General features: G+C 41.1%; 1 protein-coding gene across 4 annotated transcripts in view; it reads left to right on the top strand.

The window, feature by feature from the left end:
* Positions 1 to 13,132, top strand: part of nfatc3a (nuclear factor of activated T cells 3a) — a 77,900-nt gene that overhangs the window by 48,976 nt on the left and 15,792 nt on the right. For all 4 annotated transcript variants that reach the window (XM_084719718.1, XM_084719736.1, XM_084719727.1 and 1 more), the window contains 6 exons: positions 199 to 398; positions 920 to 1,092; positions 2,098 to 2,238; positions 6,907 to 6,962; positions 7,171 to 7,297; positions 10,147 to 11,250. In XM_084719718.1, the coding sequence (XP_084575844.1) occupies positions 199 to 398; positions 920 to 1,092; positions 2,098 to 2,238; positions 6,907 to 6,962; positions 7,171 to 7,297; positions 10,147 to 11,250 (1,801 nt within the window). The remainder of the gene's footprint in view (positions 1 to 198; positions 399 to 919; positions 1,093 to 2,097; positions 2,239 to 6,906; positions 6,963 to 7,170; positions 7,298 to 10,146; positions 11,251 to 13,132) is intronic.

The raw sequence follows: 13,132 nt of genomic DNA, 5'->3' as shown, positions 1-13,132 counted from the left end.
GATGAATCTCCAGTGGCCCTGCCAGAAATATCGCAACACCCTCGACCTGACATTTAGATTCCTTCCAAAAAAGGTGGCCTTCTGACGGCCATGGAAATGAAGAGAGTATTCCTTTGTTCACACCTCTCATCTGGACCCTGAAAACTCACATCTGTTTTCATTCTGTTTTTCTATCTCTCTTTCTCTGTCATGTCTCAGCTCATTGGCTACAGCGAGAAGCCCGTCAACCTGCAGATGTTCATCGGAACAGCAGACGACCGTTACTTGAGGCCGCACGCTTTCTACCAGGTGCACCGGATCACCGGGAAAACCGTAGCCACAGCCAGCCAAGAGATTATAGTCTCCAGCACCAAAGTTCTCGAAATTCCTCTCCTGCCCGAAAACAACATGTCAGCCAGGTAGGTGTCAGAAGCATTACAGGGTTACATTACTCAGTTATGAGCTTACCACCGTGAAGGAATTCCCATCCAGTGAAAGAATAACCACATTTATGATCATTCAGTCATGTAACATCTTCCAAAGAGGATTTAATAGATTTTCTCGATTTAAACCAACAAGAGAGAGGGGTGCAGAAGGAAAATTTGAGGGTTTCCCATGGAGCAGAGAAACAAACTTTATTCGAATATTTATGATTGTGCATCACCTGAATGATTATATTTATATAAGGTCTGGTTTCATTTATATTGGACTCCATTGGAAGGGGTTTGGTAGGGATTTTCTCATTTACAGCTCTAATAAATCATATTCACAGGCATTTTTATTTTGTGATTCAACACTTAATTTGCCTCTCATTGCCAGTCTCCTGCTGGGTCTGTGGTCGGTTTTATCACTCCCAGGCCTTGACTACTTAAGTATATCTTAGATGATTGCCATGTCGGTGGTGCCGTATGGAGCCAACTATTTTCCCTCTACCTTGCAGTATCGACTGTGCTGGCATCCTTAAGCTGCGGAACTCAGACATTGAGCTGCGGAAGGGAGAGACGGATATAGGAAGAAAGAACACACGGGTCCGCGTGGTGTTCCGAGTGCACATCCCTCAACCCAATGGGAAGGTGCTGTCGCTGCAGGCTGCCTCTATTCCTGTGGAGTGCTGTGAGTGTCAGCTTCCCACACATGCACACTCGCACACTGAAACACATTCATTCAGAAAAAAACACACAGATGAGCGCGCGCGCACACACACACACACACACACACACACACACACACAGCTTTCCACACAAATTAGCAAGCTTGCAGTCTGGTGATGATTGATTTGATTTAATCTATTGTTTGCTCAACCAGTCTCCATAAATAATAAGTGACCTTGCAATTTTGTCCAATCACTGCAAGTTTACCACAAATTTGACCAATCATCATAGCTTTCTACGAGTTCCACCAATCATAGCAGTCCCCCACGCAAACAATATACATGTACATCTCAATGAACTGACTCAGTGTTTTATAATTATTATTTAGCATTTTTATTTTTTTTATTTTGTCACAAGTACTGAAAACTTTGTCATGGTTTTAAAATTATTGGTGCTATTTTTATATTTTATAATTTTGTGCTTGTGGTTTTTATTGTTTGAGCTCCAAAAAGATTTTGCTTCTTTGTGGAATATCCCCCAGACGCACTTGTTCATTTACAATAATAACAACAACAACAATAATAATAATAATAATAATAATAATAATAATAATAATAATAATAATAATAATAATAATAATAAAGCATATTTTGTTAGAATTTTTGCAATACTGAGCCTTTTTGGCAACGTTGCTTGGAACACACAGAATAGGGTGCAGTTTAATTCTCACTGGTACAAGATGCTTTTTTTAACGAAATATACATTACATACATATTTGCAATTTTCACTTGCTCCTGCAATGTCATTAAAAACATGCGCCTAAAACATTGCAATGTGCATCAAATTCTTTTACGGAAGCTGTTGCGAAATTAGGCATTTTAGGCTGCAGAACCCCCCCCACCCAAATCCTGCAAAATCCTGGAGGGACTGCATAGTCCACACTAAAAACTACACTGCAGCGTGAGTGACTACAGCTCAGCAAATGATCATCCTCTTTTCTCCTTAACCCCCGCTGCGTCTCTCCCAGCCCAGCGTTCAGCTCAAGAGCTGCCCCAGGTTGAGAAATCCAGCCTCACCAGCTGCCTGGTCAGCGGGGGAGAAGAGATGGTCATCACTGGTTCCAACTTCTTCCCAGAGTCCAAGGTCATTTTCCTGGAGAAAGGCCCTGGTAAGTGTTATGTTCGCACAGCAGCTTAGCCTTGAACCACCACTGCACAAACAGCTTGTGCCAATTATGCGTGTCAGAAATGGTGTTTGATAGTTGTCCGGCAGATTGGCCACCATGAGTAAAACATTTCATATGTCATTTATGTTGTCAGGACAATTATATTCTTCCGCAGCAGAAAACAAACTTTGAGGTACATTAATACATCTATACATGAGGCTAGCTTGCAAATTTTACAGACGTCAGCAGAAAAGTCTGAAGATTTAATAGGAATCATGGCTCATACTTGTCTGTAGGGGTTGCTCTATATGTCAGTTTTATAGCAAATGGTGCTTTCAGATTTGGATTTCTGTTCTGAACCATCCCAGTAGGGAACACCAGTGCTTTTTACTGTGGAGCCCTGTGACAGAGAAACATTAAAAAAGGTCTTAATTCTTTCTTAGCATTTATTAAAGTGTAATAATTGTTTCAGCTAGTACTCTATTTTGCTCTTAAAAACCCATAAAGCCATATTTTTTCCTTACTGCAAAGAGCTCTTTTTACTTTTGTATTCCTATTACATATCAATTCTCACTGTTGTTTCTGAAATATGACCAATATTGTCACAATAAAATTCAAAATGTGTGTGTGTATCAGTTGTCAGATCACATCTGTCATTATCTCAGCCTAAACAAGTCCTCTATTCCTACAGGGCATTTTGTCAAATGCAGAACAGATTTATGTCTGCTTGTAATGTTATCTGTCAAGCAGGCATGAGATAATACTGTACTCTCAGATTATGAGAAAATACACTGTGTATATCCTGATACATGCACTTTTTACATCACAGTATTTCCACAGTATTTTCTTTTCAATATTAACACAATCAGTGTAGTTAATGAGTTATAATTATTATATTACACAAAAATAAATCGGTATGAATTTTTCAACCACATATAGTTATACAGCATATAGTAGATTCACTACACACTGTTTGAGGGTAGGCAAGACTTTGCCACTCCTATCCAAAAAGCACACACACATTTAACAGGACAGGCAAATATGACTATTAAATATGCAAGCCAGTGCAGGACCACTGTCGCTGCAGTATGAATCCCTGTTTGTTGCTAGTGCCACCTGTATGGAGAAGGTGGGAGCTTGTGAGTCAGGAAGAATGTAGAATGAGCCTGTGTTTCCTAAAATTAGTATTTGTGACTGTAAAAGTTGCTTATATCCGTTTAACAAATACCCAGGCTAAAGAGATTACTTAGTTAATCTCGCTATTCATCCTGTTTCTTTTAAGTCACCCGTCTTTCTTTGCCTTATCTTTTTTCTCTTTTGCACACCACTTTGTAATCAAAACACATGTAATAGCTGTTCCCCTGGATGGAAATTTTAAATGGATAACATTCATGGAGCCAGTCTCTGCCTGCCTGAGGTTCCTCTGTGATGTAGAGCAACAGAATCAAGTTCACACATGGCAGAAAGTTGAGTGGTGTTGTGTTTGTGAGTGAGAGCCATTCTCTTAAAGCAGCCTAAAGGAATGTCTTTAGCTCTTTGAGGTGTACCAGGTGAAGCATGGCAGAGAAAAGTAGCATGGTTGAAACAACTCACTGATGGTCAAGTTTTAAGAACAGCAGCAAGTGGAAATCTTAGAGAGGTGCATCTTGGGTAGGGAAAGCTGGGGCCCCATGGTGCATGAAGGCAGCAGACTGTGGATGGAGACAGAAGGAATATGAAAGGGGAGGGGAAGATGATGTTGATTAGGTTTGTGTAAATGATCCCCCTCATCACAACTAATCCGCCTGCTTTAGTAGAGAAAGGCACTGATTGGAGTAAGTACAGGAACGGAAGAAAAGAAAGACAGACTGAGAGGCAGTGACAGATATTTTTCCACCATCTCTCATAATTGACAAACAGTTGATCCATGAAGAGCTGAAGAGACTTGCCTATTGTTGCTAGTACATAGAGATTATGGGATGTTACTATAAGTGATCTGACTACACACAGAAACAGAGAGACTAGAATTTGTTCATGTGAGATTTGTTTCTCTTTCAAAGCAGATAATTTCAAACTGTAACAAAAACATTCGGTTTGCTGTCTCTTGGTGTAGCTTTGGTATGTTTTCTCTATTTTGCTACCTTAATGTAACCTTTACTTGGTTCTTGAGGATTTTAAGTTTTGTCCACAACCCCAAAGACATTCAGCTTAGTGTCACAGAGGACTAATGAAACCAGAATTATTCACAGTTGACAAGCTAAGCTATTTTTTCTGAAAATGACTCAAAATGATTAATTGATTATCAAAATATTTGGTGATTAATCTGATAGTTGACAACTAAACTATTAATCAACTCATCATTGCAGCTCCAATATGCTGAAAGCCCACACAATGAACGCATTTACATTAAGCACATTCTTTAAAAAACAAAATTTCAATTTGTGATACTGTATCTGTGAATTAGGTAAAAATTGTACACACAGACCAGATAAAAACAAAAGAAACCATAACAATAAAAATTTAAACTATGTAAAATATAAGGTACAATAAAACAGAATGTACTAAAAACTGTTAAATACAAGTGATGAAAGAGGGATAGAACCTAGATAAACAACAGATTTACTATAAAAAGCCTTATAAAGTCTTATAAAAGTAGGTTTTGCAGAGCAATTTAAAAGAACGTACAGTTTGCTAACCTGAGTTCCTCAGGTAGGATGGGTAGGATGGGCCTTCCTGCAGAGGGAGGGCAGCTGCTAGGCTCATGTGACAAGGCCGTGTAGGGCTTTAAAGGTAAAAAGTAAAAGTTTAAAATCAATTCTGTATCTACCAGGTAGCCATTGTAATGTTACAAGGATTGGAGTTATATGGTCTTGTCTCTGAGAATAAGAATTACATTTGTTTGTTAATTAATTCATTTTTGTTTTAGAAGGAATAAAAGAAAAAGGAAAGGGAGGACAAATAAAGGGACGTCATCAAACATTTAACTTAGAAATAAGCCCATAATTGGTCTGAGTATTTCAACTTTACGAGGGTGAATGTTTATATAAAGTAGTGGACTTTAAAGGTTATAAGACTGGCTGTCTTGAGTAGTGACTCTGTAGTCACTGTGTTGTTTCTGTTGCAAAAGCCAAACAACTCTTGCAAAGATGTTACAACATAAACAGTAATCACCATCTTTATTTTCACTCGATCTTCCGGCACAATGGGGGCATGTTCTTCTTTCCCCCCTCAGACTGGGGTGTGTAGGCTGTCTGTGGATGATTCGAGTCATTGTCTTAGCAAGGTATGAGGTTCCTGTTGGTGCTTGTTGTCTGACGGAGCATGTGGGGCCCTTGCTCCTGCCTGTTGAATGTCAACAAGCTGCATGGCAATAATGCACTGCTGTCAGCTGCAAAGACATTCAAGGTTATTGGGGGAAAAAAAAAACTCTGTCATCTACAAGTTAAGCTCTTCTTCACAATAGAAAGAACCTCTACAAGGTTACAATTGGCAGTGGATTACAAACACTAAGGCTAATGCAAGGGTGAGATCAGAACAGGTAAATCATCTACTTAAAGCAACAGTAGAGGGTGGATTTTGGTAGAAAGTTGAGTAGTCTAAATGTTATGAGGCTGACAGTTGAGTGCTTACTTTGTTGGAATTAACATATAGGCTAGTCCTCTCTGCAGACATGTTGCAGATGTCTGACAGCGGTATTTGGGGGAATCCTTTGGGTTTTGAGGAAGAGGCCATGCAGGTGCAGAGTATGCTTCCACCATGTGAGCACCATCAAACAGGTGACTGCAAAATGAGTCTGCATTTGCTGAGAGACTACACAGTACTAACTTGGTTGTCAAAGTTTTTATTCTTCTCAAAGCTGTGATGACTGTGATTTCTTCCAACCACCACGGCAAGCCTGTCAGTGTTTTCACCCCGACTGCTTCCCTTCAAGCAGCTGCCCCTAAGATGTCTGGCCAAATAATTAGATCCCTCATAGGAAAACTGGAAAGGATGTTTTCTAGCCAGAAACCTGGCAGCGTGTAAAGGCATTTTAAAATAAATGCAATTATTCCACTGCTCTCTCCATAATTTTAACCAGGCAAGACAAACAGCAGGATATTTGGACATTTGATTACTATTTAATAGCTGCTAAGATTTTCTCCATGGGGCTTCTGGGCCTTTAAAAATGACATCATTTTGATGTCTCTTGGTCCTTCAGAACAAATTGAAATCGTGTGCTTTTCTGAAGCCTCATGTGGTTGTTAAGCCCTGTCTATTTGAGAGAGCACTGCACACTGACATCATCTGTAGGAAAATAGAAAATAGAGAAAGAGAGCTACTCCAGATGAGGAAAGTCAGTTTGAAAAATATCATGCTTATATTCTGAGGTCTCTAAGAATAAATCTGTAGTGATTATTGTTCATGTGTGACCTGGGTTTATTACTGCTTCTGTGTTAAGTATCAAATCAAATTATATTTATATATTCATTTCACAACTTATATTCACTCAATTTGTTTGTCATAAGTAATGATTGAAAGGGATTATATTTATATCAGTCTATACATTGCTTTTTAGGAAAATATTGCATATTATGCCATTAAATATAAGGAAACAGAATGAGATGTGAGGGGTGATCAAATTTCGTATGTACAGCAAAAGTTTGCTAGATATATTTTAACATGTAATGTTTTGTTCTTAATCATTCCTTCTAGATGGACGACCACAATGGGAAGTTGAGGCGAAAATTATCCGTGAGAAATCTCAAGGAGTAAGTAGAGATTTGTTTATTTGTTATTTTTAGAGCATCTCATCTGTAATATTTGCACTCCAATAAACTTTTTTTATTTCTATTTCTATTTCTTTATTTCTATTTCTTCTATTTCTATTTTTTGTATTAGTATTACATTTTATTGTATGTAAATACTGTGTTTTGTCTGCGATAAGTGGATGTGAATAATGTGTAATGTTTTTTGTAGTCATGCATCGTGGTGGAGGTCCCTCCCTACCACAGTAAAACTGTGGGCTCAGCTGTCCAGGTGCAGTATTATGTCTGCAATGGGAAGCGGAAAAGGAGCCAGTCACAACGTTTCACCTACCTTTCAGGTGAGATGAGAGGTTCTCATGACTTATAGAAGGAATTTTAGACCATTTACATACGTTACATTTTTAAAAAATCCTTGGGGAGCAAAAAAGGTTAGACAAGCGAGCAATCTTAATGATCTTATTCTGTTTTAGGTGCTAAGGTATTTGAGCCCCTAAGTCATTTTCATGCTACTCATTTTACAGACATTTACACAGATTCTCTCAAGCTTCACTTTACATTCCTTAGGGTATGCTGCTTCCTGCCATAGTTAATCTCCCAAGGTAATGACAAGAAGTTTGACTGACAGCAGAGACAGTTGTGATGTGCTCTTCATGTTGCACATTTCTCCACAGGGGCTTCACTAACCCCATTTCTGTCTTTCTCTCTCCAAAGAAAGCATTGCTGTGGTTTACACGGGGCTCTTCCACTAACAATAACATTAACACCTGCCAACTGTTTATTTTGTGAAGCCTACTCAAACTCCCGAGCCAACCTTTTTTTTCTCACATGTACTGTATTTGCATGGGGTTTTATGATGCAAATCTGTTGCTATCCAGGAAACTTTTACTATATGTAGACCTTGAGTTGTGGTTTGATATGATTATTTTAGCAGCAAGGAAACTCATTGTCAAGATTTTTTGATCTGAAAGTTTCCTTCATGTTTTTCATTAAAGTCAAATTCCTGCCTTCATGCTATTCGATATTGTTATTGCATTTTTTTCCTCTTGAAACCAGTCAAAGTGAAAACACCGTTGGCGGAATATAATGACATGTGAGCATTTTGTGCAACATAACTAAACCCTGAGTTTTACCACAACAGTGAGTATGTTTGTGTGTGTGTGTGTGTGTGTGTGTGTGTGTGTGTGTGTGTGTGTGTGTGTGTGTGTGTGTGTGTGTGTGTGTGTGTGTGTGTGTGTATTTGTGTGTACGCATATGAGCGGCCTTGCCCCTCCACCCACCCAGCTTTTCTGTTTGCAAGCACGCCCACTCGGCACAGACAGTTCCTGTTTTCACCGTTGACAGATTAGGGCAGCCAATCAGAGCAGAGTAGAGTAACCATGCTCTGTCAGTCAGGCTGGGTTACTGACACCACTAGTGTCACCACGGACACCGCCTTCTTTATTGTGGCAAGTTTTATCGTGGGCTGGGCTGCAGAGGCCGTGGCCCAATTTCAGGATGAATTCTGAGAAAACTGTCTGGAAAAAAGTAACAAACTTTTGGCCTTTGGGGAGCAAAATGTCATTTGTTCTTGCTCTGTGTTTTCTGAATTGCTGCATTGTCAGGCATCTAACTAATTTCATTATTGATGAATCTGTTTATCATTTTCTGGATTAGTTGATTAGTTGTTCGGTCCATAAAATGTCAGAAAATGGTAATCACTGTTTCCCATAGCCCAATGCGATATCCTCAAATGTCCACAACCCCAAGATAATTTAGTTTGCTGCCACAGAGTACTAAAGAAACCAGACTGTTAAAGGAGAAATCTGTAATATATTTATTGTAATAAATCATAAAATGACCAAGAAATTAAGGAAACATGCTAAATGGAAGTACTTGCTGCTCTGACAGCAGTGCTACAGCTGTGGTGTCTTCCTTTAACATTTCCATTCCTGGCTGTTTTTGTTTGCCAGTTTTGTGTTTACTAGAGGTCAAATTAATGCCAAATGTCTGTCTTTATGAGTGATAAGAAATCATTAATCTTTTAGAAGGAGTAGCTGCTTAGAACAGTTAAATTCAGGGCATGGAGAGAGAAATCTCTTCAACCGTAGATCATATGTTAAATAGGAATTCAACCTATATAGTATACAGTCTATGGCTCCAACTCACTATTTGGATGGCAGTAATCATTTATGGATGCACAACTGCTACATATTGCTCCTTTCGTTTAATGGTTAGCAACTAATTGACTAATCGTTACAGCTCTGTCAGGCAGGCTTCAGTATTTTTCAAACATAGCACAGTACAGTATTTGTTAAACCTCACAGAGTTATGCTTAATTTTGCAACAGTACCAGCCTGTGTTCAGTTATGTTTCATGTTTAAATATACAGAACTTAAATTTACAGAACATTACCCTTCCTTTACCCTTCATATCCCTTTGGCTCCATTTTTAGCCAGAATAAACCACGTTTGGCCTTTTCATGCCCCTTGCCTCTCAATCCCAGAGGCATGATGGGGTGAGTGGAGGGCACGATCAGTGAACTCGTTTGTTCTGTTGGTCTGATCTGGGCTGCGGGGCATTCAGCTCCTCTTCCCACACAACATTTCACATGATGGCACCCGGACTGACAACATATGCTCCCCCTCTGATTCAGAGCTGGATAAAAATAAAACTCACTGTCACAAGGCACCAGATTGGGAAATAGGTTACCAATTGGCATAGCAGTGCTGTGAGCTATCACAGTAAAAGGGAATGGCCCCATTTACTTTCAAAATGTCATTTGGTTTTAGGTGGGCTTTTTTTCATCTGGAAGGAGACCCGTTTCACAATCCATACATTTCAGAGCCTATCTTCACTCCTTTGTGATTCTTATGAGCTAGTTTTTTAGGTTTTACAGCAGCATATGTCAACTTTAAAGCCACAGATTGAGGAAATTAGTAGGGATTAAGAATAAGGAGAAACCTGAAAAACAACTGCTTTTTTTCAGCTAGTTGACTACTGGACTACTGTATCTGAAGCAAAAATAACAGTGACAGTGTCAGTGTTGCAATGCAGTGACTTGACAGATTTATAGATTAAACATGTCTTTTCTTTGTCTTTTTGATTGACGTAACTGACAATGTGGTTTTTCTCTTTCATCCTGTCTGTGTTTCCTCTTTCGTCACACCTCTCTTCCTCCCTCTCTCTGTGCACACCTCTCTCCTTGTAGTCATGGTGAAACAGGAGCACAGAGATGAGCTGGACCTTCCTGCAGTACCCCCTATGTCCATACCCCTGGCACATGCTGCCAGTCTGGTGCGCACCCAGCTGCCTTCTCCTGAGCAGGGCCACCCATCGGACAACCTTCTGTCCAGCTCCCCACACGGCCTGGCCGCAGGCTCCGGACCTGGCCTGCTACCCCTGCAGGCCCCCTGCCCCACCCTGGGCTCCCCGTCTTTCCAGCACCTGCCTCACCTCCAGGGCCGTGGCTTGCACCACCCCCCTGCAGACTGCCACATGACGTTCCACCCGAGCTCTGCTCCTGCTCCTCTTCCTGCTCCTCCCCGGCCCTCCTACCAGCCTATGCAGCACAGCCACGGTCACGGTCACAGCCTGCCCTTCAACGGCCAGTCCAGCCTTCCTCCTCAGGGCTACGAGAGGATGCCCTTTCAGCACAGCCCCAGTGCAGCGTCCCACCCAATGGGCATGGGAATGGTGTACCCTTCCTCTCCTTGCTCCTCACCATCAGCTCCTTCCTCTTCAACCACCAACCCCATTGCTGGATCTCCCCAGAGCCAGCAACCCCTACTTGCCCCATCATCCCCACACCTCCACACACTAGGAGGTTATCACTGCTCTCCAAATCCCACCCAGGTGCCCTCTCCTGGTGGCCACTCCCTTGTGGGGCAGCACTCCTCCCAGCTGCAGAGGGCTATGGGGTACCACCCGGTAAGTCAAAGGTCAGCCTCCTGCCCCACACCATCCAGCGCCCCTCCTCCACGGATGATCCCCTCTCCGCACTCTGGGCCTTCCTCCCCTCAGCTTCACTCGCTGCCCTACCAGTCTCCCACCTCATCCTCCCCCACCTCTGGTGGCAGTCCTCTGGGGCCCCTGCAGCAGCAGCAGCAGCAGCAGCATTCAGGACAGCCTTCTCCCCAGGCTACAAGCCCAGTCATGGCTACCCTGTCCCCAGCAGCAGGGCCTCTGGTTCACCCTCTAAGCCCGCAGGGACCCTTCCCCTCAGACAGTGAGAGGCTGAACATCAAACAAGAGCCAGAGGACAGGGAGCCCACGTTCCGCTCCATCGGCCTGCAGGACATCACACTGGACGATGGTAAGATATTTATCTATCTTATTTATCTCTACAACACTTAATTGTTTTGCATTTTCTGTACAAAGGTCAGTGACCACCTAATGTCTTTAACAACCACAAAAGCACCAAGAGTCATTGAGAACCGTTACGTCAGCCTGCCCTCTCTGCTGTGATCTCAGTTTGACCGGCCCTGACTAGTGACCATCTGGTCAGCATCACATATCCGATTCTATGCCAGTCAAATTCACACACAAGCTCCACAAGATGGTCACGTCATGCGTGCAGCGATACAGACAGTAACGTCACAGATACAACAGAGATGATCACAGCCCCACACACACACACACACACACACACACACACACACACACACACTCACACACATTCAGACACATGCTTGCATGAGGTCGGCATTAGCAATAGATTCTAAGAACAGGATGAAGAGAAGACAGACAGTCTACAAGAGACATAGCAGTTGAGCAGCTGATGGTGTCACCAAACAATGGTTCTAGCCCCTCAGGCTAATGTTAGCCTGCAGCAAACAACTGCTCACAGACTGATCTCACCTTAAAATCTCACCTCCAGTTCTGGCTGAAGAATAAGCAACCTGTGTTGACACGTCTCAAATATTTTCTCATCCTGACTCGCCCGCTTCTGTTTTTGTCACTGCAAAGCTTTACTACAGCAAACTGTTGCACTGCATCTCATCTCCATTTACATCTGCTTCCAAATGAGATCATGTGAAATCATGTGCCCTACCTTGAGATCTCACAAGATCATGCTCCCTCTGGTACATAATCTTAATAAAATAATATAGTTAGGCTGTATATTAAGGAATAGTGAGGCTGTAACCTCTGGAGCAAATATTAAAGTTATTTAATGGTCACTGTTATATTATGAACACCCAATTTAATTTTAAATCAAAGAAATGTAGCAAAAATATTTGTATATTCTGTCAACTGTAGTTCTTAGAAAGACTGAAAATTAGAATTGGCAGGTCAGAGCCTTAAAAAAAATAGGAATCAGCCAAAAAAATTACAAATGGCATGTCTCTGCTGTTTAAAATAATGTTTTCTTGAAATACAAAAACATTTAATTATGTTTACTTTTTTGTGAATTTGACATCAAATGTGAAATTCCCTAAATATCCCTATATCTGTTATTTCTTTCCTCCAAACGTTGACATGTCTGTGTAGTTTATGAGACATCCAGCAAGTGCATGTTGACTTCCCGGTAGATCAGCACTATCAGTTTGCATCACACCTCTTCAGCACACAGAGATTGGATCTCTGCCCAGTTCATCCCTCCCTAACATTTTAGCCTTGTTTTTACTCATCGATGAAAGTATCAAAAGGTTTCATTATAGTTTTTATAGATTTTGTAGCCATATATTACTTTTTATTGAATTATCGTCCTGTTTTTGTCAGTTAAAAAGTGTTGTTGATGAAAACTATACAGAAAATTATTAGTCAATGAAATTAACACTGATATTTAGGAAAAGTTTTTTAACTTCAAGCTCACAGAGGCCATCACAAAGAGCAGGCAAGGCAATCAGAAATAGGTACTTCAAATTTTGTTGCAAGCACTCTGAAACAGTTTGAAGTAATTAAAAAGAGAGGCTGGCCTTTGACAAAGACACCCATTGGACCCCATTCTTTACTCCATCTGCCTTTCACTTGCTCTGTGTGTGCAACTAAATGGATCTTGTGTTTTTGCTCCGCATCTCAGTCTCCAGTTTTCTGTCTGTCCCATCTTTCTGCTCTCATTATCACATTTTCCTTCCTCACCCTGTCCTTTCACACGAGATATTTACATAGCACACCCATCTGTGATTAATCTCATTTTCAGTCTAAAACAAGGGGCCGCTGAGGGATAAAATTCACCATACAATATGTCAGGTGCA

Source organism: Lutjanus erythropterus, chromosome 1 (genome assembly GCF_056507025.1).
Source record: "Lutjanus erythropterus isolate fLutEry1 chromosome 1, fLutEry1.hap2, whole genome shotgun sequence".
NCBI lineage: Eukaryota > Metazoa > Chordata > Actinopteri > Lutjaniformes > Lutjanidae > Lutjanus > Lutjanus erythropterus.
This window is presented reverse-complemented; position numbering and strand designations above follow the sequence as displayed.